Source organism: Lemur catta, chromosome 6 (genome assembly GCF_020740605.2).
Source record: "Lemur catta isolate mLemCat1 chromosome 6, mLemCat1.pri, whole genome shotgun sequence".
NCBI lineage: Eukaryota > Metazoa > Chordata > Mammalia > Primates > Lemuridae > Lemur > Lemur catta.
The window spans coordinates 42605009-42630532 of record NC_059133.1 but is presented as its reverse complement, the minus strand read 5'-3'; the positions used below and the strand labels follow the sequence as shown (position 1 = coordinate 42630532).

Here is a 25524-nt window from a genome sequence, read left to right as displayed (position 1 = left end):
GCGTCTTCTCCATTGCCTCTTCCTCTCAAAATTAATCTCAATTGGCTTTTCTACACATTTGTGAAAGAAGAAACCAAACTGTCCTGTTTGTAGATAAGTGAGAGACTGAGTTCCTCAGCTTCAAAGAGAAAGGGTATTTTACTCCAAAATATGCCCCTGGGTGACCAGGGGCCTGAGTAGGAGTGTCTTAGTGACTCCCTGCAATGTGAAGTGGCCTTACAGTAGGGAACCCCCCAACAACATTAATTAAAAGAAGGCTTATCCAGGAGACACATATAAGAGCTGATCACTTGACATTTTGAGCCCTCTCGGAAGTGGTAGACCCCCAAAGGCAGAAACTGAGATAGCAAGAGGGTGGGAATGACTCAGTGGTGAAACACTATGGAGTCTTGCCCACAATCAGCACACTCTGATCCACTATATTAATCCTAGACTACAGTTTGGTTCCTTCTTTTAAAGAAAAATGGGAAACAAATCCTCTAAAAATGAGAAAAGACAAGGAGAATGACCCCCTTTGGGCACCCCAGTTGGTTTATGGCATCTGTACTTGCAAGTGTTTGTGTAAGTGGAAAGGCTTGAAGGCATGCTAGGTTTTCTAGGACTCTAGCTGGTTATGGCCAATTCTTGTGCACGTATTTTAACTGATGGGCAAATTACATCAAGGAAAATTCAGAGCTTCAGTGGTCAACCTGTCATTATAAAGTTAAAATGTTGAGTCTCTTAAGCTCTCTTTCCTCTATTTTCTTTTCTGCCTACTCTGAAGCTGCTAACCTTTTCTACTGGTGTTGAGATAAACTCAATGTTTACAGTATTACTAATTCAAGGCTACTTGGAGCTCTTGCAGCTGGTTTAGCTAAAACATAAACATTGGAAACTCATTTTAAACTGAAGAAAAAAAGAGTAAAAGAGGTTTTTAAAAATTAAACTGCCATGGAAACTGCTTTACCCAAAACTTTGATCCACAGGCTTTATTAGGTTACCTATCAGGGCAACTAAAGTTTAGCCATGTGAACAAGTTCCAATTTTGTCAAAATTAATCTAGATTCAGTTGCCTCATAAATTGGTGAGTTTGTATTACTGTCTCTTGGCGAGAGTTCTGAGGTTAAACCTATTGGAATTTTTTTTTTGTGAGTATATATTTATATGTGATTTTGTTTGGTATGCACATGTGTTATATGTTGTGTCTACATGGTACCAGAAAGGCTTATAAATGAGGGAGTGCTCATAAGTTAATTAAATAAAACCAAATGCTTTTCAAGTTCATATGAATTTAGTACTGTTTGTAAATAAGCTGGGTTATTAAAAATTATTATTGGTACAGTAAAAATAACAATGTCTTCAAAGTGTCAGCATACAATCCATACCTGGATTTACTGGTAATTTTTATGTTTTTAAGGTGTCAAAGTTTGACACAAAGGTTATAAAACTATAAATCCAGCCAAACCCAAAATGATCTGTAGTTTTATGATTTTTTTGATAAATAAGGCTAATTTAATATTTTTGGTCCAATGATAATAGCTAAATCACCTGAGTTATCAATAAAAATGCCCATGTTTAACCTTAAGTTTCTTACTTAGGTAAAAATGTAGACATGCCTAAACAAAAATAAATGTCAGTAAATTGAAATGAGTAAAACATCAAGTAAAATAGGAACAAAAAAATAGAAACTTATGGTCAGAGTTTTATGAAGATTATTTTGGTTTTGGTCTCTTAATCCTAGTTGTAGATGCAGTTTCTCCCACCGATTTCAATGTCTGTGGGAAGGTACATGCAAAATCTGTTTCTGACTCACTCTTTCTATCATATGGAATTAACAGTACTGTTAGAGATTTAAAACAGTCCTAGGAGCTGCAGTAACAAGAGCTTAAACCAAATTGGAGTCTTCAACTTTCCCCTACTCTTGATTTCTTCTCCTCTTTGCATCCTAGCCAGTTATAGCAAAGTCCTGTGCATAGGAAAATTTGAAAAAAAAACCTAAACTGTTAATTTTTGTATAGTAATTCATTTTAAGCTGAACAAGGTGGTTGTTCTTAGACTCCAAGGAAAATCTCAAAACAATCTTACTCTTTGGAAGTATTACATGTATTCAAGTTTATACTCAAGTTGAAAAAATGTTTTGAGACTATTTATATTGTTTTAAAAATAGCTTAATCTTGATCCTCATGTAAAAAAAGTTACAATTTTGTGTCATTGTTTGAGGTGCTAAGGATTGGTGTTGAAGGTTTGTTCATTCTACAGTCAGGCAATATCATGTTGATGGGGCTCAGAAAACACTGCCCTAAAATGAAGTCCTCAGGAACAGAAGTTCTCTGACCTTGATTGCCTACCTCTCGGTCCCATTCTTCCTTAAGGCTAGTCATGGAAACCAGAATCCCTCTTTCCCAAGGCAGGTCATAAAAGCCAGAACTGCTTTTCCACAAAGCCATCCATAAAACCTAAAATTATTCTATGTAAAAACCAGCCATACAGTAATTACCTGACCTACGTTGTTTGACTGTAAGACTCCCATTCCAGAAAGGGCACTGCCCTACACCCAGAGGAAGAAATGCAAGCTCAGAAAGGCCAGCCAGAATCTGATGGAAAGGCCATGCTGGGTTCCCCTACCCAGCCTGTTAGCATTAGGTCATAAATTTTTTGTCCAGTCATATTTCTACATGACTGTCTATACTTTGTTGAACCTAAGCATAAAAATGGACAATTTTCCCTGTATCTTTTAATTTTAATTCTGAACGCTCCCATGTATACATATTAAAATAATTTTGTAATTTTCCTCCTATTAATCAATTTGCCTCGTGTCAGTGATTTTTCAGTGAACTTCTATGGGGACAGGGGCTTTTGCTCTCTACAGTTTGGCTAAACTTTGGGGGACTAGAGGCCTTTTATCCCTACAATGTCAACAGATTTTGTTTCAGAATGTTGGTGTTTTGGAAGGATATGATTAGTTAATACCTTTAAACAAAATGTGTTCTAAAACTTCTACTGTATTCATAAAACTTAGAAAAGATGTTACATTGTTCAAAATAACAAGTTTACTAGAATACTTACATTTGTTTTCTTGGTAGGATGTTTTGAGTTTAAAAATAGTATATTTTGATTTCTGGTCTGTGTTATACATCTAACTCACAGAATGTAAAAAATGGTTAACAGAAAATAACTTAAAATGATAACTGAGATCTAAGTGAACTGCTAAGATAAATAAATAAATAAATAAATATATAATGTAAATGGGATAAATATTTACAAGTAAAATTTTCATATAATTTAGAATCTTAAAGTTTTGTTAAATGAAATAAAAGACATTGTTAAATGACTGGGTCATTTCCAATTAACAAGAAATTAGATCATAGGCAGGCATGTGTCTAACAATTTTAAAATGATTCTAATCTATAAGATACTGATATGTAACAGTGAAAAAAATTAGAAATATTTTACCCCCAAATATGGCATTTTGACGTGCAAAACTGACTACAGAATCCTCAAGGTCTCTATGAACTTCCCCTCCCATAACCCATTTTACCAAAAGGGAGAAGAAAAAAAATATTTTTGGTAAAATAGTTTAGACAGAAAAGAAAATAATATTGTATGAGAAAGGATCTTGTATGATAAATTTTTGTCCTAAAATAAAATAGCTGATTATTTAAGAAAAGGAAAATTCAGGATAAAACAAAAAGCGTAAGCAGTTGTAGATGGTCTGTGCAAGTTGGGATAAGATTCATAGAAGGGAATTTATGAAGGAATTTTGTATGTGATCAAGTTGGCTATAATTAAAAAGGGAAATTTTTAATTAAAACACAAAGTTTTCTTAAAATATTAATTTGCTATTAATGCAATTACATAATGTGTTAATTTTAATTCTATAATCTGTTTCCTTTTTGTAATTTAAAAAATTCTCAGACTCATAGCTTAAAAGTTCAACTTCTTCTATGTCTTACTGATTTCAGCTTTTTCTCCCCTTAAAATGGCTGGGATGGTAACTCATTTCAATGTTTCATCAGTTTCTGTAATTTTTTTTCCTTCTATTGTTATGGCCTGATGCTAGAATGTTTTATCTTCAAGGTTTAGAAAAACAATGTTTTCCTCTAATATAACTTAATACTATACTCTTGGCTTTTCTTTATATGTCTAAATTATTGAATATGGTCAGAAAACTTCTCATGCTGTTGCTTTATTCTCCTACTCAAGGCACTAGTTTTTCTTATTTACATTCTTCTATAATATACTGTACACTCATGACCCTGGGAACACTCTTGCTTTGTCTGATTAACTCAAGTACCTTTTTCATCAGGTTTAACTCCCAAGTTATCTAAATGGGCATCCCATAAGAAACAAACAAACAAAAAACTAATCCCACTACAGAAGGTTTTTCTTTACCTTTTGGATAACTGGCCTAAGAGAAACAAAGATTTTATGCTTTATCAGGATAACCTTTGTGTTGTTCTTATTAGGTTTTTGACTAACTAGAAAAACTAAACTTTAAAAGGGTTAAAGTTTTTCACCCATATTACTTCCTGTATTTCCTTTAAAGTCCTTTGATGACTTTCACTCTTTGGTTAAATAAATGAACATTATTTCACAGTGACTTGTGATTCTATTTTGAACAAATAGAATTTTTTAATATTTGACAAACTTTCAAAAAGAATTCTAAATTCAGTCCTTTTAACCTCAAACTAGCTTTTTAATAATAGAGTCACTAAATGTCCAAAAGAGACATATTGGGCTTATTTGGTACATTAAAACTATACAGAAAGCATTGTCAAATATCAAATGGTGTTTAACTTTCTTTGGGTTATATTTGTATAAATATATTATTCATACCTGTTCCAAAATTGTATGAGATTCCTGAAATTCTAATATATTTTGGTACATGTTATCAATAATAATTATAATTATTATGCTAAATTGCCATATGCGAGAGAAATAACCAAATCTTCTTTGTATCTTTAACCATGGCTATTCTAAGACCTCTATCATCTGCAGACAATTATCATTTTACTTCGACTCTTCTCAAACAACAGTTTATAATCAGCTATGGTCCAAGATTTGCTTCTTTAAGAAAAAGTCATGGAAAGGACTAAAATATTTTTATGACTCTTTATTTAAAACATTGCTGATTCTTTTTGCTTTGTTTTCCAGAGTCAAGACAAGTTTTAAATAAATAGTGAACTTTACCTGATATTTTCAGAAGTTAAAAACTTTCCAATCTGGCTGTAACCTTTTTTCCATTGCCAACACCTTGCTGCTAAAACTACAAACATCCTCCCTCTAGGCCCAGGGACTACTGTGGAAGAGGGGGCATGTGAGATTGTAAGAGCCAATTTCAAGGGATGAAATTAATTCAGACCCTCCAGATCAAGGACGGACACATAGATGCCTAAACAACTGGCAAAATGAGGGACTTTGCCTTTCCCAGCCACGTGGTCCAGGCATCCATCCCAACCATAAAGAATTTCCTGCTTCCCATAGACTTGGAAAATTACAGAGAGGGTATCAAGATACTTGGTGACAGAGCTTCCTGGGTATAGTTGCTCCCAGTTATGGGGTTTACGCAAATACAAGTATAATAAGAAATTCATTGACCACCTTAGGACAAATCACTAAAGTGACTGCAAAAAATATTGCTGTACAACAAAAGTCTCTGAATTCCTAACTTAAATGGTTAACAATGCTTATGTTTTATATAACAATTTGCTGTAAGTCTGTAACTAAACCCAAGATTACAATAGTTCATCGCTTATAGATAAGTTAATTTTATAACCTGACTTTTGGCTTTTGGGTTTTGCTCTGATGTCATCAAAAAGGATTTAAGAGGTTAATAAGTGCTTGTCCACCTCCATTTCCATCTGGCCTAAAATGTTTACTTGGCTATAAGCCTTTGTGTTTCAAGTCCCTTGGTCACAGCAGTCCCACCGAGGGCCTGGAAAGACCTGGGGCAGGTAGCCACACTACCCTGGCAACAGCATTGGCATGCTGAGTCCTCGCATTGCATTATTCTGAATTCCTCTCCTGCCTCCCTCTTCCACTTTTAAGGTCCCTTCTGATTACATTAGGCCCAGAAGGATGATTTTCCCATGTCAGGGTCAGCTGATTAGCAATCTTAATTCTATCTGCAGCCCTTTGCCATGTAAAGTAACATTCACAGGTTCTGGGAATTAGGATGTGGACATCTTTGGTGGGGAACAGGGGGTATTATTTTGGCTACCACAGCCACCTTTGAACTAAGTAGATTAATTTTTGGATGTCTGATTCTAGCTATACTGCTTCTTTAACTCCACTCTTCTCAGCACAGGGTAGAGGTTTGGTGACCGAACAACTGGAATGAAAGCACATGGGAGAGTTAAAAATGAATCATCTTTGAAAGCCATAGAAAGCTCTCACTGTAATCTGTCACCCTCTCAAAAGATCTGGGGCCTGTGGCGAGGGGCAGGAGTTGCCTTGTGTTTCCATCTAAGCACGTTAATACCTCTTACTGAATAGCAGGAGGTTAAGGTGAAAGGAATTCCAGAATAATCTCTTCCACCAAAATCATTAGAACAGGGGCCAGGTTCACTAGACATACTATGAAGTCACTACGCCATTCATGACCAACATGATCAATGTGGTCAGGCTCTCTTTCCCTCTGTCCTGAGTTTTTATAGCCTTCTTTTCTTAAACTGGATTTATCTCAGAGGTAATATAGCCTTGTAACCAAGTTCTTTTACGCTGTCAGTAACTAAGCCTTCTTTGGTTGGTCCTGGAGAAGTTGATGCACTTAGCCTTTTTCCTGCTCCAGATGGGGAAATAATTCCATTCTAGCTCATACTGTGGTTCAAATCAGACTCTACTGTACCAAAAACATATAATACCTAAATAGCTGCAGCCAGCTTTATCCTGAACTACCTGTGAATCAGCAGGAGAGTAAAATATAGTTACTCAATGTGCTAAATGAAGAGAAGGTTTGATTTTAAGTTTATCAATGTAGTGTGGGTAATTCAATTTCCTGTAGAGATATCACACAGTCTTCCACACTTTTTATCTGTCTCCGTTTGCATTACAGACTGTATGTCCTGCATCCTCAGCTTGTTCTCCCAGCTCTGATGAGTGATCTTCCAGAAATGATTAGTATTTCTGGAACTTAGTGTTCCTTCAACTTGATTCCCTGACTCTCAGTACCAGAGTCCCTAGGAAATAGCTGAGAACTGGCATAATTGCACAAGATGATGTTTAATGTTGTAAACTAAGAGGACTTTTTTCGTAAAAATTGAAAGCCTATTGAAAATAACTTATGGAATGAAAGTGTACATTAAATCTGATTTTACACAAGAGAATAATATTTTAAAATATTTAATATGTTACAAATGTTTTGTTTAAGCTGAATAAAAGTAAAGACAACTTTTCCCTAAATTTATTAATAATAGAGATTTCAGATAGAGTGTGAAATAGCCTTTATTTGTTCATTTAATTGCTCCTGGCATTAGTTTTCACTGTAAATTTAAAACCCAATTAACATTTTATTAATGACAGCATATGTATGGGCACATGGGACTTATAAGACAATCTACTCATACTTTGTGGATAAACCTTTCTATCGATATCCCCACAGTGCTCTATTAACATTTCCATTTCCTTCAGATAGTATTAGCAGTCAGGTCCTATGTCTTCAAATTTAATTTTATAAGAAGTTTTTTACAAATAGCAATGTTTTCCCTGTAGGAATTTATACCCATATTTCTGCTTAAAAAGCCCAATAAAGCATTTCCTATGAAATAGGAATGAATATTTCCTATGAAAATAAAAATGTATTTATAACCAACTGCTATCACTTTTTACATATTTGTGAATTTTGTTTTTAATATGAATATATTTTACCTTTTTCCTATAATTTTCTATAAGCAGCACAACAGATTATAATGGGTACAATCAGACCTATAAAATTATTGAATTGCTCAAATACTATTCTTTTGGAGCTTTTTGTCTAATGAGAACCTAAGTACCTGCTCTAGACTTAATCTTGGGTTGTTTCCAGTATAGGGATTAGCTGGCAGATGCTTGGTAAATTTACTAACGACATGTATATTAGTTTCCTGTGGTTACCAAAAAATTGTTGGCTTAAAACAAAGAAATTTATTCTCACATAGTTTTTGAGTCCAGAGTCTGAAATCAAGGTGTTGGCAGGCCTGCACTCCCCGCCCAAAATTCTGGGGAGGATCTGTTCTTTGTCCCTTCCAGCTTCTGGTGGCATTACTTGACTCATGTCTCTATCACTATAATCTTTGTCTATGTGGTAACCCTGACTTCTTTTCCCTTCTCTTCTGTTTTTAAATCTATCTCTACCTTTCTCTTAAAAATGCACTTGCCATTGGATTGAGGGCTCGCCAGGACTGTCCAGGATTACCTCCTCATGTCAAGATTCTTAATCACGTCTGCAAAGACCCTTTTTTCAAAAACTATAAAAGTCATAAATTCTAGATATTTGGCATAGATATCTTTTGGGGGACCATTTCTGTGGTCTACCACAGCATGATATTTAAAACTATTTAGCTTGAAATCTTTGAGTTCTCTTGCCTTATTGTTCCTTAAGCATATTTAATTTGAAGAGCTAGAAATAATCCTAGAACATTTTGTTCATATATACCCTATTTAAATATCTTAAGACACTTGTTCTGATCAAGTTTGGAAAAGTGTTTACTCCAGGAGTTGAAAGAAATCACCCACGAGATGAAAAACAAACAAATACTTGTATAAAAAAGTGACAAGTGACAGTTTTCTGTCTTTCTAGAATTGACTTTGTTACACTCAGAACAGAGGCTGGCAAAGAGTAGTCACTTAGGAAAACATGGGCTGGTCGGTTAAATTCATGAACAGAAGGAAGAAACTCGATCTTTACTTCTGCAGTCTCACCACAGTTAGTAACCTTTATGCTCTTTGGCTATTATCTCTCTTATCCCAGAGGTGTAGATTGCAAGTTAAACAGGCTACAAAAGTCTTTGTGAACTTATAATAAAACACTTGAAATAATAATAAAACACTTAAAAACATTTAACTTTCTCAGGAAATGTGAATGGCTAATATTTACTGAGCATTTATTATGTTCTAGGACTCTCTAGAGATGAACATAAATGTCTAGAATGACAATATGAATATGACACAATCATAGATGCTGTTTAATCTATCTCCATGGTAAAGTGCCCTTCTACAAACTCCCCAGTTGCTCTGTAGGATATATGCAGTGTAGCTCGGGGCCTGCTGAGGCCTGATGACACGTGAATTAACATCTAGTAAGTCTGTGATTCTGCACCAACTTGTCTGCTTACTAAAAGTCAGTTGATGTTTCCAAACCTGTCTGTGCTATTTTTATCATTGTAACTGATGTAATTTAAGAATTCTTATGTAGGATGACTAACATGAGTACCCAAACCAGATTGTTGTTATTTCTATGAAAACCAAGTTGAAAATTTTGAGAGATTTTAGGCAAATAAGTTGCTAAAAAAACCGTCTTCTTGAATTAGGTTTAGGTAAGACAATTATAATAGACTAAGAAAAATTTCAAAATTCTTGAAGGACCCAGTACTCATGTTGCATATTTATATTCTCACTCCATTTTAAAGAAACCCAAAATAGAAAATTTTGAGCCTGGTTTATACAAGAAAGATATCATGACACTCAAATTAGGGTATGCATATGCAAAAGGTGGGTCAAGGGTATATGTTTGAAACTAAATAAAATAAAGTAACACTAAAAAGTGTATCAGTTTTATTATTTCCTACTGTGATTGCATTGAACTGATGTAGTTAAGCAATTATCAATTTTGATTGTGTCACATAAGAAAGTTTATACTGTATTTGGACTTGATTTATGAGATTGTTTTAGTTTAATTTTAAGCTTCATCATTTAAAAATTCCAATAGATTTCAATTGGGTACTGTGGAAAGAGTAAAAGTAAGCAAATACTTATAGAAAGTAAAAAGCCAATATAATTTATATATACAATGTATGCCTAGTATTGTACTAGGTATGGTAGGGAAATACCAGAGAAATATAAGTCATGCTTCATATTCTCAAGGCATTAGATTTAGTCAAGGATAAGATCAAAAGAACAATATGAAAAAAGAACAGATAATACATTGAGGACCAAAATCTGGGGTATATTTTCTAAGTACAATAAAAGGATGTGTAAGGGAGAATTTGTGTGGGCTGCTGGAATCGGACAAAGTTTCAAAAAGGAGACTGGATTTGAGATGGACACAGAAGAAGGAAGATTTGGACGTAAGGATCAGGTGTGTGAAGGCACATGGGACAAACAAAGGCAAAGAGGTAGAAGTGAGGACAGTCTTTGGAAGGGCAGCAAGGGGACCGCTGAAGTGAACGCAGTTGGTTTGGGCTCCTGTTAAAGCTAACTCTGAAGACTATGAAAGCAGATCTTGGGAGATTCCAGATGTTCACTTCCTTCTAGGAAGGCATCGTCAGTGGTGGGTGGGAGCCGATGGACTATAATAGTGGAGGCAGAAAGAAGCTTATAGGTGTACACAGGAAATTCACCCTAAAACACAAAGATCATAAGTATTAATATTATATAAACAAGAGGAAATATTTGGAGGCACTTACCTTGGTTCAAAAAACAAACCAAAAAAAAAAAAAAAAAGGAAAGTAATAATATCGAACCATACTAGGGATTGCATTGGACAGAGCCTCACTAATTTGTATCATTTAAAAGAAAAGACTGAAAAGTCAGAGTCACAGTAGGACACATTTAGAAAGGATTTCTCTACCAGTTTAGAGCAGTGACATTTAGAGTACCTTTTTTTAAATCCCTTTAGGATGACTCCTGTATTCTTCCTGAATTAATCATCTCTCTCTTTCTCCCTCCTTCTACCACCTCCCTCACATTTTTTCATTAACCTAAAAAGCATATTATTTTCTTTAAGAACTACCTTGCTGGGCACAGTGGCTTACACCTATAAAACCAACACTTTGGGAGGTCAAGGTAGGAGGGATGTTTGAAGCCAAGAGTTCAAGATCAGCCTGGGCAACATAGCAAGACCCTATCTCTACAAGAAATAAAGTAAAAAAAAATAAGCCAGGCATGGTGGTGCATGCCTGTAGTCCCAGATATTCTGGAGGCTGAGGTGGGAGGATGGCTTGAGTCTAGAAGTTCGAGGTTGTAATGAGCTATTATCATGCCATTGCATTCCAGGGAAAGCGTGAGACCCTGTCACAAATAAATAAATAAATAAATAGAAAGACCTGTGTCAACCACATCATGAATTCTGGGTCTTCATTGGCTCAAATACTCCAGAAAGGCTGGAGTTCTGGTGATGTACTTTGTGCCCAGTAGTTATATACATGACCATATGAATTATGACTGTAGCCTGAGAAATTAAGAGAAAAGTGGAGAGTCCAGAAAGAAGGGAGAAAAATTCCCTTAATTCTGCATCTTGCTCTGTGGAGTTACTATCACTTATGTTTGGTGATCTAGTTTGTCTAGGATTTTCTGGAATAAGGTCATGAGCCTGCCTTCCCTGCACCCAAGTGCCCTGAGTTTGGTTTGTGACAAGTTGTTTTAGAGTGTTAACGTGAGTACTTCAGTGAGATGGGAGAAGAAAAGCAATTTCAATACTAAAAAACAACAAAATGAAATAAAATACAGACTAACAATGGAAAATAAATGGACAGTGAAATTTGGTATATTATCCCAACTAAGCAACAAGTAAAGGGTATAGGATAACAATCCCCAACTGTTTAAAGAATCTAAATAGCACAGCAGCAAACAAATAAGTTAGTTTGAAGAATATTGCCATGGTTAACTGAAATGGAAAGAAATGAGAGAGGAAACATTTCTTTTCACTTGCTAGAAACCAGAAAAAGGCTTTAGGTCCATTCAAGGACTACATTATGAGATTACATACAAGAAAAATGAATAGGAAGCTTTTCAGAAAGACCAGTAAAATTGTGGTTTATGAACACCTTGGAGGTGAACTGGTATCGTAACCAGACATGGCGCAGAGGAAGTATGGAGCTCCGAGCACAGGCACCTGGCATACGTAGGCACTTAAGACTCACTTGTTCATCTTAAGAAATGGTTATTTTAGCTGTGAAGAAGAAAGCATATGAGAGCATTGCTATTGTCTGAACGTTTGTGTCCTCTCAAAATTCATGTATTGAAATCCTAACCCCCCAGGTGATAGTGTTAGAAGATGGGGACTTTAGGAGGCAATTATGGGATTAGTCTCCTTATAAAAGAGGTCAGAGGGAGCTTGTCTGCCTCCTTCTACACTGCAAGGATGCAGTGAGAAAGCACCACTTAGGAACCAGAGCGTGAGTCCTCACAAGACACTGAACCTACTGGAGCCTTGATCATAGACTACCCAGGCTTTAGAAATGTAAGAAATAATTTTTTCATTGTTTAAAAGGTACCCAGTTTAGTGTATTTTGTTATAGCAGCCTGAATGGACTCAGACAGGCATCTATTTCTCCTCAGTCTCCCCACATCTCCTTCTACTTGTCCCAGCACATTTCCCTGCACCGAACTTACTTATGCGTTCGCCCCTTCCCTCCCCCTCCATCCACTTTGTAAACTCCTGGCATGAAATTTTTTTTTTTTTTTGAGACAGAGTCTCACTTTGTCACCTGGACTAGAGTGCCACGGCATCAGCCTAGCTCACAGCAACCTCAGACTCCTGGGCTCAAGCAATTCTCCTGCCTCAGCCTCCCAAGTAGCTCGGGTGCCACCACGCCCGGCTAATGTTTCTATTTTTAGTAGAGACTAGTCTCTCTCTTGCTCAGGCTGGTCTGGAACTCCTGAGCTAAAGCGATCCTCCCACCTCGGCCTCCCAGAGTGCTAAGATTACACACGTGAGCCACCGCACTGGGCCCATGCAATGAAGATCTTTACTGATGCATTTAGGTGTCTTGCACCCAGTGCCTGGCATATTGTAAAACCCGGTGATGTAAGACAAACTTTTCTGCTTTGAGGGAAGTGGCAAATAAACACCTGACCTGAGAACTGGGATGTTAAGTGCAAAAGTCTGGGCAAGAGACCTTGCTCTGCCACAGTTTATGCAGCTATGAAATTGGTAAAACAATGGTGCCTATATCACAGGAGTGTTGTGAGGATTAAATGCAACACACGTAATGTGCTTAAAACACTCTGCCTGGCTTGGTGTAGCTGCTCATTAATTGTCAGCACATTATTATTTATTATCAATGCATTAAAGTTATGTTCAAATCACAAACATAATCAAAACATTTGGTCCAACATATCCTCTATAAAAGTTAATATAGATTATAATATGGTCAGTCTGATTGGTGCTGGTATTTCAGATGGCTGATAAATTTACATCCTAAAATATGAGGTCTCAGGGCTATAGCTGCACAATCACCACCTCCTTCAATTTGCTGTGGTTAAAGTCTGTAATGACTGGGTGAGCCATACTCTTCTTTTCAACTCTCCATTTTAACCAAGTTTAAAGATCCTGTCTTGTTCCTTCCTCACCAAAAGAGGAAATGCCAATTAATGGAAGTTGTCAGTAATGGGCTTTGAGTTTGATTCTTCTACAACCCTAATGCTTAGAAACAAAGAATTTTTGAATTTCCAACTCTTGTGGCCCTAAGGGCCAGAGGGACACCTGGAGGTTCCAAAAAGACTCAGTAGGACTCGGAAAGTTGGCTGAATTTTCATTTTAGGAAGTATTTATTTTATTTTTTTAGTTAAAAATAGTTTAGGAATAGTTATAACATATAATTTGTGTTACTTGATTTGCATAAACATAATGATTTTCTGTGAAAACAATTTGCGCTCAGTTGATTTTGGAGTATCCCCTTCGTCTTGTCCCTGAGGTTCTGAAGAGAAAATCATTTCATATGGACATGATCATAATCTATTATTACCTAAAACTATGTGTCATGAGAGTCATTAATGAGTTACAAAAAATGTCCATACACTCATATTACATATAATGGGAGGAATGTCTGTTAAAATTAACTTAGAGTTCAGATATTGACTCAGTATAGGCCTAACCCAACCATCAAACAACCCTAAAAATAGAATATAATGACTTGGTGTGTAGACAGCTGTACTAGCGCTGAGTAATCTCCATTTGCAATAATTACCCGGTTCTCTGACCAAATTTCATTCTCTTAGTATTATTCCTGCTGGATATTTATACGCTCATCTGTGTTCATGCAGATTAATGAATATTAAATTGTAACAATCAGATTAGAGAATTATCTGATAATTTAGGAATGGAAATGTACTTTGAATGCCATTTGGTTACTCAAAAGATTCTGAACAATATACAATAATCATTTACAATTCAGATTACTTACAGCTACACCAAAACACTGGGGCAGAGTATGTGATAGATATTTAGAATTATGATTTGAATCTGGAAAAATAACTTCTAGTAAATTTCTATGTAATGCCACTCAATCAAATGCAATTAACACATTAAATAACCTCCATTGGGAATTATTAATTAGGTATTTCATAAATACTTATTTAATATAGATAATTTCTGACTACTTCATCTTGATATAAGTTCAATAAGCTTTTTTGATCTAGCCTACGTCCCTAATCACCATTTATAATGTTGTGTTTATATGAAAATATGCCCTTTATTCCAAACAATTGGCTAATCAGCAAACTTTGGGGACATAACATATTTAGCTTGGAGAAGAGAAGACGTAGGTGGAATTTATTAACTGTTGAATTATTTGGATGACTATTATTTGGAATAAATGTATTAGGTATGACTTACATACTTTCCAAAGGCAGAAATTCAAACAGTGGGGGATAGGTCTAAGAGAGAAATTTCTGACTCACATAAGAAATTTTCAACAGGCAGAGCTGACCAGCAATAGACCTCCTGCTTCAGATGGGAGTGGCTTTCCCACTGAAGGGCGTTTTTAAGAATAGGCCGGATAGCCACTCAGCAAGTAAGGGTTGGAGGGAATCCGAGTTTGTAAAGAATGTTTAGACTTAGCTGCTAAGATTTTGTCATTTTGCAGTTGCCAAAAATAAGAGTTGGGATTGACAGTGGATTTTTTTTCCAACACAACTACCAGTTTCTTTCTTTACCATAGCATGGCACTTACTCATAGTAACACATCACCAAGTTTGAGAAGAGGGACATCTGGTGGATGAAATAAGCAAAAGGGAAGGGGGTTTTGTTTTCAAATTCTAATTTTAAATATGTTTTGACATCCATGAGCACGATATGTTTTTCCATTTGTTTACATCCTCTGCGATTTCTTTCCTCAGTGTTTCGTAGTTCTCCCTGTAGAGGTCTTTCCCCTCCTTAGTTAAATATATTCCTAGGTATTTTATTTTCTTTGTTGCTATTGTGAAAGGACATTTCCATTGATTTTTCCATGAAAAAAACCGATCTATCAATCTACAATAGCATGTAGTTGACAATGTACAAAAATTATTCAAGATCAAGTGATTTAAGATTATTGTTTCATCTGGCCCTTTAATATAGACTTAATGAATGCCTTTTTGGTCATTTTTCTTTAATTAATTCAAATTAGGATCTCTGAGGATGAATTTGCTTCTGCTTATAAACCATAAGCATGTGACTTTGTTGGCTAACAAGTTAGATCTTTTCTTTTTAGCCAAATAATTCAGCAGAGGGAATGGTATACAAACAAGCAAACAAACAGAAAACACCCAACTGCCCAAACTATAAATGCAATTGTTTTATTTGAGTCTTTACCAAACTATTCATTTGAAATAGTTCTCATAAATCTGAAATTAATTCAAATTCAAATTTAATTGTATTGACAAATTTCTCTGTGTGAAAAAAAGTAATTTTGAATCCATTTCAGAAAAAGCAACAGTGCAGCACTTCAGAGCCAGCTTCCCTGGAAAAATAATCTGAATCCAACTCTCCCGACTCGAATGACCACTTAACTCATTCGTGATGTTTCCCCATCATTTATTTCTACGTCTAAATAAAAACTAAGTATTAAAAGCACCATTCTTGAAAGCAGAACTACTATTTTATTCTCTGTATCCTGAATACAGTATGTTGTAGACACTTAAATAGTTGGTGAGTTAATCTCTTCAAATCTATTTTAGCTAGGAGTAATTCCGCCCTTCTTCGAGACCCTAGAGCTCCGTCTGTGCCTCTCTATTCTTTTGGGGAATAAGAACTGACATACCCTTCCCTCTCCTGCATTCATTGAGTGCCAGGCCCAATGTAGAACACAAAGACATTTTGCAAGGTCCCTTCCTTCTCTAGACCCAGCTATAAGAAGGAAGACGCTGTTCCTACATTGCTTTGTACAAAATACAACCTCAATGCATATTTTGTTAAATGTATAAATAAGTTAATCAGTCGCTAACTTTTCAAGTGTTTTCTTCTAACATTTTTTTGCTTCGTTCCCTTCCCTTTCACTTCAGTCCCATATACTGTGATTTCACAAATGATAGCCAACATTTTTTTGGCATTCATTATATTCAGTTATTGTTCTAAACACCTTATACATAAGTGATTTGGTTTAATTCTCATTATAACCTTATAAGGTGGACTTTAAAAAGATAAATATCTATTTATTAAAGGGAGTTAGATAGTTTGCCCAAGGTGACAGGGCTGGTAAGTGGCAAAGTCAGTATTTGAAACCAGTTAGTTTCTGGTTCCAGAGAAGGTTCTTTTAAATACTGACTGTAATAATGACCCTCTGGTAAAATATCCAGACCCACAAACACAAATAATAGTGAGAATAAAAATAGATATTCCAGTGATTTCACAGAAGATGGGGAAATATTCTAAAAGACAAACCAGGCCATAGGAACAAGAAGAGCATCCAAAGTCTTAACATGGTAAAACCAGAGAAATGTATAAGGTGCAGTGGTCCCCAACATTTTTGGCACCAAGGACCAGTTTCACGAAAGACAATTTTTCCAGGGAGGGTGTGTGTAGGGGGTCAGGAGTCGGGGGAGGAGGAGCTCAGGCAGTGATGCGGGTGTTGGGGAGAGGCTGTAAATACACTAGCTGGCTTGCTGCTCACCTCCTGCCGTGCTCACCACCCCCCCCCCCCCCCCGCCCCCAGTTTTCCTAAGTTTCATGAAAGACAGTTTTTCCACAGATCGGTACTGATCTGCAGCCAGGGGGTGGGAGACTGCAGAGGTAGAGGTTAAGAGCACAGCCCTGGGAAGGAGTCTGGGTTCATATACCAGTCCCATTACTTACTAGATTTGGGACTTTAAGCAACCCATTTAACTACTAATCTCCCCTTGTTTCTCTAATCTGAAAAGAGGGGGAATGAGAGAACCCATCATGTAGGTGTTTTGTGAAGATTACAGAAGTTAATATGTATAAAGTCCTTATGAAAATGACTGGTACACAATACTTGCTAATATTGCTATTGCTATATTTCATCACATTGAAGACAACACTCCATTACAAAATGATTTCTTTTCTGTATTGCTGTGATAGAAAAATATTCCTGTTATGAATGTAAGATGTCATTAATTTTTAAATGCATCCTTATGTTACAGATGTTGAAATGTGAAAAAAAAAGTATGCCTTGGAATTGATGAAATACTATTTTATTATTATGTGCCAAATAGAGAAGAAAGAAAAATCTAGTTGGGAGAATTAAATGTTTGAGTAAATTAACATTTTCATTTTTTTCAATTCTACTTTTCACTTTCTCTTTATTATTTTTTCAAATATTTTGTACTTGATCACCTGCTTCAGTACCATTGTTCTGGGAATATTACTCATGTTTAGACTTCAAAGCTGACTGTGGTACTAAATCCTTCAGTGAAAGAATTGCTCTAGAAGGAAGGAGGTGGTGTATGAGTGCATGGGTGGGTGAGCGGAAGGGAACTGAAGGGTGTGGGGAAGATTAAATTTACCTGATCTGACTGGATGCATTAAACATTTTTCAAGCAAAAATCCAAAGGTACTTAGCAAATATGAGAACAGGAAGATGTAAGGGGTTGGAAAAATGAATCAGTGACAAATCAATTATTTAAATTATCTATTCAGCAAATATTAACTTAAGCCCCAGTGTGAACTCAATGTGCTATACATGATATGTTAAGGAGATCAAAAATAAATTAGAAAGAATTACAAAAGAACAAATTTAAAACGCAAAAATTCATAAAAGAAAATTGGTGTTAAAAGTATGTCAAAAAGTGGCATAGTTAACTGCGACTATGACCTAGTTTCTGCACTGGTAACATAACATTTCCCTGATTCATATTATATTATTTCTTTTTATATTCTGGTTACTATCAGAATACTCAACACTCAGCAAACAGCAATTGAGTCCCTTCTCAGGAGAGGCTGATTCTATACTGAAGTTAAGCTAAGCCCTTTCGTGGAGCTTAAATCAGTCCCAGAGGAGGCACCAGATAGACTGTGAGAATTTAGAAGAGGCAACATTAGCGTGGTATAGAGCAGTAGATAATAGATTAGGAGTCCAAGTAACAGTCAAGCATCAGCTTTGTAGCAAACTAGCCATGTGACATTGAGCAAATTACCTTCTTTTTCTGGGCCTCTCTGTTCTTATTCATACAAAGCACAGATTGAATTTAGGCTTTACATTTTCATCCACGTCATTTCTTTTATTTTCTGATATTGTGTTCAACATGATGAGAGAGGTGAGAAGCTGCTGTCAGGTGCTGGGCTTGGTATATTTGCCTTATGATTTATGGGCAGGATCTTGGGGTTTTCAAAAGATGTTTTGTTCTCATGAGAGATTACCATAGTCAATTTCCACCTTCTGTGCCTTATAATAATGGTGACTACCATTCAGGGGCTAGATGCCTCCACCCTTTATCTCATTTATTTCTTAGTACAATCCTCTGAGGTTAGTGTTATGACTTTCACTTTATAGAGGAGGAGCAGAAACACAAAAGAGATTATTAATAATGAGAATAACAATTATTTGTGGTTATTATCTGTAATTACTGTGCTAAGGGCTTTTCATATATTAATTCACTCAATCCTCACATACTACCCTATAAGGAAGGTTCTGCTATAATTACCAGCTTTAGGGCTAAAGCATCCAATAATTAAATAATCTGCTCATGTCATTATATGGTTGGTAGTAGGAAAACAGGGTTCAAATTTACACAACCTGATTGCATAATCCTGTACTTAGCTACTGCACATTCTGCTTAAAAATACACATAAGGTCACGCACACAACTAATGAGAAAGAAAATGGGACTTCAGATTTGACTGTGAAGCACAAACTTTTAACTATTAAGCAGTACTGCCTCGGACGCTTGCATGACGACATCCCCTCTCTTCTTGGATTTGTCTGTGGTTTCTGGCCTTCCCATTCATCTTCGCTCAGCCTTGGTCTCTGACCTGACATGCGATATTGTCCCGGCCCCAAATATACTTCTGCTCCTTGTACTGGGTTCTGGAGTCCTATTGTGCTCACCCCAGGGCATGATGGCTCTCCATCCTGTCTCTGGCTTCGCCACTTCTAACTTGGCACTGGCAGCCCTAGGACCCCAGGCTTGCGGGACCCACGTCCTCCAGCAATGCCCTAACAAAGATGAAAAACTTCAGTCACATTTGTTTGTGAAAAAAATTTACCACAGATCAACAAGTGGGAAAGATAAGGAGTATAAAATTCCAAGAATGCCAGAGTGTTTCTACTCTTTACTTTCTGTGTGCCAAAAAGTGGAAGATTTTACGTATATATGTATGGCTAATTCAACCACAAACCTCCGAGTGTTCAGTAACTAAAATGTCATCATTGTTATCATTATTATTATTGTTATCAGACTTAGAATAGTGTTCCATCAAACCTTAACATTTAGAAACATCTGAATCATACCTCTTCTTTCCCAGTCTAAAATTGCATACAAGTGAGATAACAATTATTTCAAAGCCACCTATTGGGGAAAGGATCACTTTCTCTTCCTTTCTCTTCCCATGATAGCAAACAGTTCCCTGGCTTGACTGCCAAGGGTTTCTTGGGCATCGCAATCAGCTCTTGTGTGACACTGAGCAATATTAAGGGCTGGCAAAGAAGAGCAAACTTGCTAAGAAGGAAAACACAGAGCAAAGCTAGCTGCTCCAGCTAACATAATTTATTAATCTACATTTTTGCAAAATCAAAGTATCACAATGAGACACACTACATTCAGCATATTTCACAAGGCCACTCTATGCCATGTGCCCTTTTTCTCTTTTTGACTGAAGCAATAGGTACTTCGTTAGGCCCTCAGAGCCTTCAGTGTCCAAAAAAGTGCAATGTTGCATATGCAAACATGGCATTCTTACTTCATTTATCCAAAGGTTCCCGAGTTCTCTTTTCGTTTAAAAGAACTATTTTTTGACCTCCTCTGATGCCAATGATCAATTTTCTGTTTCCCTTTATGGATCACGCAAAAGCTGATATTGTATCCAGGTACCGAGGTGTAGAGCTTGGCTCTGTATCCAGACTGCCTGGGTCTGAATTCCAGCTCTGCCACTTACAAACTGTGTGATTGGGCAAGTTACTTAACTCTCAGTCCCTTTATTTCCTCATTTGGGGATGATGAGGTAATACCCAGCAGGAAGAGTTACCTACCTGTTAAGAGTTTGTTGTGAGGGTTAAGTGAACTAATATTTGTAAAGTTTTGAAAACAGTGCTTGGTACAAAGAAGGTGCTCGATAGATATATTAGCCATTATTTTTTTTTTTTTACCCAATGACGTATATTAATATAGGCAATGCTCATAAACTCAAATGTCTTCTGGGGCCAGAAATGTAAAACAAATGACACGATGGGGTGCCCGTGGCAAATTGAAGCATGCATACTTTGCCTAAAGTCTTTCAAATTCTAAGTGCTTTTTAAAGCACTGTGAAATCCAAACAAAACACATCTGCTGCTGAATTTAGTCTGGTGTAGAGAAATGTGGGCTAAGAGAATTCTTCCATGAATGGTACAATAAATATTCTAGCTTTCTTTGCAGAATTAAAGAGTTTCAGTTTATTCTTATTTTTTTTTCTTAATTGTCGCGATGGTTGTTTTACATCCAAGAAGATGAAGCCATGCAGGACTGAAGCTCAGATACAACACAAACCTGAGAGCAGTAATCATCATATGGGTTGGTGACAGGGTTTGCTGGTGCCAATGACTAGGGCTGGCAGCTCTGGCCTCAGCTAGTGTGGCTGGGAAAGCTGTCAAGGGAAAGCACTTGGGAAATGAAGGAAATCCTACAACATCCATGGTCTTGACGCTGACAGGTGACCTTGGGACCAGGGGCAGCGCTGCAGGAATGCAGACTGAGCTGGGGAGTGACTAACAGCCCATAGCTCTACTTGCCCTGTAGACAGAGACACCAAAGAGGCAGCCAGGGTGCAGAGAAAGAATACGAGCTTAGCAGCCCCAAGTCCTATATCCCAGCTCCAGTGCCACCACGCAGCAACTGTCAGCCTCAAGCAAACCTCATAGCCTCTCAGAACCTCTGCTGTGTATAAAAAGATGATCTCTTTTGTCCTGACTACCTCACTGAGATACTTTGAATATCGAATAAAAACAGGGTGTGAAAACTGTTTGGAAACTTTAAAGTACTGTACCAATATAAGGTATCATTTTGTAAACGCTTTTAGGCCAAATCCCATTTAAACAACAAAGCACTGCATGAAAACCTCCAAATAACAACGGTGTTTTGTGACTTCCCCGTGTCCTACTTATAGTGGGATTTTTTTTTTTTTTGTACAATTGAAACTATTAGAGGTAGTTGGAGACAATCTTCTGAAGTTGCTTGTAATAGAATAAAATCTGTGCACTTTATAGTAAATAGAGGAAAATTTTCACCTACAGCCTGCAGCACTTTTTACACCCCAATATTTTTTTTTTTTTGCTATATCTCTTCAGGCACTGTTTAGAACTACTTAGGAGAGAACATACTAACTTTAAAAAAAAAAATCTTCAAGACTCAATTCTTTGAACTCATTCTGATTTGTGTGCTCATTCAAATACAAATATTATCATACATTTACATGCCAGCCACCCTACCAGGCTCTAGAAATATATTGACTAAAAGATATGACCCCTCTATCTAATTATTATCTTATGTGATAGGGAGACAGACATGCCTGCAATTACAGGACAATGGTAATGGCTACAGTGAAGGTGTGTGAAAGAAATAATGGGAGAATTGAAGAGAGGCATCTAATCTATCCGGGATGTGAGTAATGAATAGGCAACTTCAGGCTGAGATCCAGTGGTGTATACACAAGGGCAGGTAAGAATGAGCACGGTGAATTCCCCACATAAGTAGTTCAGGTCAAACGGAATACAGAGAACAAAAGTGAGCTTAGAGGCGGGTAAGATAGGACATATTAATATTTTCAAGAACAAGATGAGGAAGGGCTATGTATGGCATGGTAAGCAGTGTTTGATGGTGAACCACTGAAGAACTTGAGTAACATGAAGACATTTGCCTATGAAAATAACCACTTAAGACATAACAGATCACATCTAGAGTTAGAGATGCCAGTTTGGAGACTATAGGTCTAAACAAGGCAAGACATTATTAGTCCCTAATTATTACAGTTGAAGTTAGGATGGTGAAGAGCATGCCAGTTAGAATTATTTGGGGGTTGGTGTTTGATTTGATTTAGGCAGTGAGAGGAAAGAGGGAGAGATGAAGAGAGAGAGAGAATATCTAGTGTCACTTTATATGCTTTGGGCAACTGGGTGGATATATTTCCCAACGCAGAGAACATCAGAAGGGAAGATAGGGAGAAATGTGTGGGATTTGATTTTTAAATGATTAAATTTGAGTTACCTGTATAACATCTAAAGGGAGATATACCTCATTGTAGCTTCAGTGGACTATTTCTCTCAAAAGTCCTATCTGCATTTATTCTGATCTCAAGATAATGCCTCTTGTGGATAGAAAACCATCTAGTCTCCTATTAGATTCTTGGCACTTTATTCTCTATTTGATATTTTCTTTTATTTCCTACTTCTCTGCATTTCAAGTAATTCCCTCCCACTCCCCCACCTACATTCTGTATTCTATTATTTTAATCACTCTCTTCAGTATCTTCAGCATCTCACCCCATGACCTTCCATTACTTCGGGATGAAGCCACATGTCTAATTGTCCACCTTCTCCATATCTTTATATTGGCTACTTGGTTTTGCTGAAGAGAATATTTAAATTGGTGTTGTTCTAAGTTCGTGGTCAGTTTTAGCTGTCAACTGCCTACATATCCAGTTAAGTACTGGTAACTGCCTATTTTTTTAGATACATGTTTTATAGGCATTTTGAACTCAATACATCTAAAATTCACCCTTGATTTTTTTCCCTACCAACCTGATTTTCTTCTAATATTTCTTATTTTAAATAAATGACACTAATGACTTATGCACTAGTTGCATAAGTACCAGGGATTTATACCAGGACATCTAATCTTTTACCATCTTCTGCCAATTCCATCATCTAAATATGTCTTTCTCCATTAGCTGTTTGTAAATTCTTTAAAATTTAATAAACAGAAAGAGTTATAGAAGACTTGCAGTTAAGAAAAGAGGAGAATGAGATATAGGATCCTGTAGGCCAATGTTTGTCAACTCCAGCTATGGTTAGAATCGGTAAAGCAGCTTTAAAAAGTACCACTATTTGGGCTGCACCCCTCAAAGATTTTGATCTCCTTGATCTGAACTGGGCCCCAGGTATCAATATTTTTTTCAGCAATCCCCAGGTGATTGTAATATGCATCCAGGGTTGACAACTGGCATAAGGTTAAAAGAAGTTTCTTGTTTTTTTTTAATTATTTTTTATTTCAGCTCATCATGGGGGTACAAAAACTCAGGTTATATACATTGTCCATGTCCCGCCCATCCCCCTGAGTCAGAGCCTCAAGCGTGTCCATTCTCCAGACAGTAATGCTATCATTGTTTTATGATGTGAGCATATGTTCATGTACTAACAGAAAAATATTAGTGAAGAAAGAGGTTGAAGATTCTGGGGTGAAGGTAGTAATTGATGTAGCAGGTGAGGGCACAGGACTTATAATGGATAGAATAATCATTTCTCTGGGACTTGGGGGAAGGAGAAAAGAAGTTATACAGATGCAGAAATGTTTATGGATATGAGGACCAAGACAGGAAGTAGAGTAAATTTCCCTGAGGTGGCTTCTACTCTTTTCTGAGAAATAGGAGACACGTTTATCAACTAAGAATGAGGCTGAAAAGTTGTTACATCAAGACCTGGCATTGCATGATCACGGACTTGTGTGCAAGTCTTTTCTGCCAAATGATTTATCATCTTAATGGCAAAAGAACTCTTATGTTTCTGTCCTTCCCCAACCACTTCTTACAGAGATTGCCACAAAGCAAGTCAAGTGCTCAAGAAACATTTTGGTTAATCTCAACTCATAACTTCTTTTTTTTTTTTTTTGTCTTTTCTGCTATTTAAATAATCATTCTTTTTTATTTTTTCTTCCTCATACTAAAAACCTTTGCCCATTATGTGCCCATTCTGAGTTATTGATGTTTTTTTACTTCATGGTTTAAGTTAAAACTCTCCCCTTTCATAAAGTTTTTGTAGATCTTCCGTTTCATAAAACCCACACTGCAACAGTTTCTGGCAAAAGGACATAGTGCAAATTCTCAGTGCTGTGAGTGCATCTCTTTTTAATTCCACAAGGCGGCATACCATTTTATGCACAAACTCCACTTTTAATAGAGTCAAACTTAGGAAACGGATACATAAGCATGTATTTCCTATGCTGATTTTTTTTTTCAGTTTTCAACATAATTACAAGTACACATAAATAGACTCCTTTAAGAAGTGCTTTCTTAAATGAAATTCTGTAGAACTTAATTATTTGATACAGACCAAGTCAGTTCAACCAAAACCTAAAGAGTTGAGTGCCTTTCAATTAAGGATAAATCAAAAGGTTGATAGAAAATTTAGAAATTATACAGGTAAATAGAAAGTTCACTTTAATGTATAGATACTTATTTACATGTTGTGGGAAGGTCTACATTAGTGTGAAATACTTTTTTATTAGGTGCTCCCTGACCTGCACTTATTGTATGTATGTAGCTACCTTATTTATATATGTTCATATTTACATGTGAAAACCCCACAGATTTAGATTTATCAAGCAGCAGCACTCTAAGACTAGTTCTATGTAATGTTTTCTAGGAATTAAAAAATAAATATAAGATTCAGTCTTTTTTCATAAGGAATGCACAATGTAGACTAGTCCGTAAAGTTAAGGTACATGAGACAGAAAACATATGATTAAAAAGCACTTACTGAATATTTAATGTAATGGATGTTTATCGAGTTCCTACTATATGCCATGTGTGGGCTAGACAGCATAGACAACTGAAGCCTCTTCCCTGACTGGGGAAACGGAGACCTTTGTTTAGTTTACATACAACTATTCCCTTGCCCTATTTAATTTAAAATTTTTATCATTTTTAATTGTTTTCTAGAACTTAGTGCCTGAAATGGTATGCATGTATTTGTGTATGGTCCGTCTTCCTCCACTAGAATAAAAGAGAGCAGGGACTTTTTGCTTTGGATCCCTAGAATTGAAACCAGTGCTTGACACATGAAAATGC

General features: G+C 36.4%; 1 protein-coding gene across 1 annotated transcript in view; it reads right to left on the bottom strand.

Annotated features, from left to right (window-relative positions):
• Nucleotides 1-10138: 10138 nt before the first annotated feature.
• The window catches only part of LOC123640528, a 55961-nt gene continuing 40575 nt past the window's right edge, over nt 10139-25524 (bottom strand). Inside the window, exon 4 of the mRNA XM_045555149.1 lies at nt 10139-10515. Coding sequence (XP_045411105.1) covers nt 10369-10515 — 147 coding nt within the window. The 3' untranslated portion in view covers nt 10139-10368. The remainder of the gene's footprint in view (nt 10516-25524) is intronic.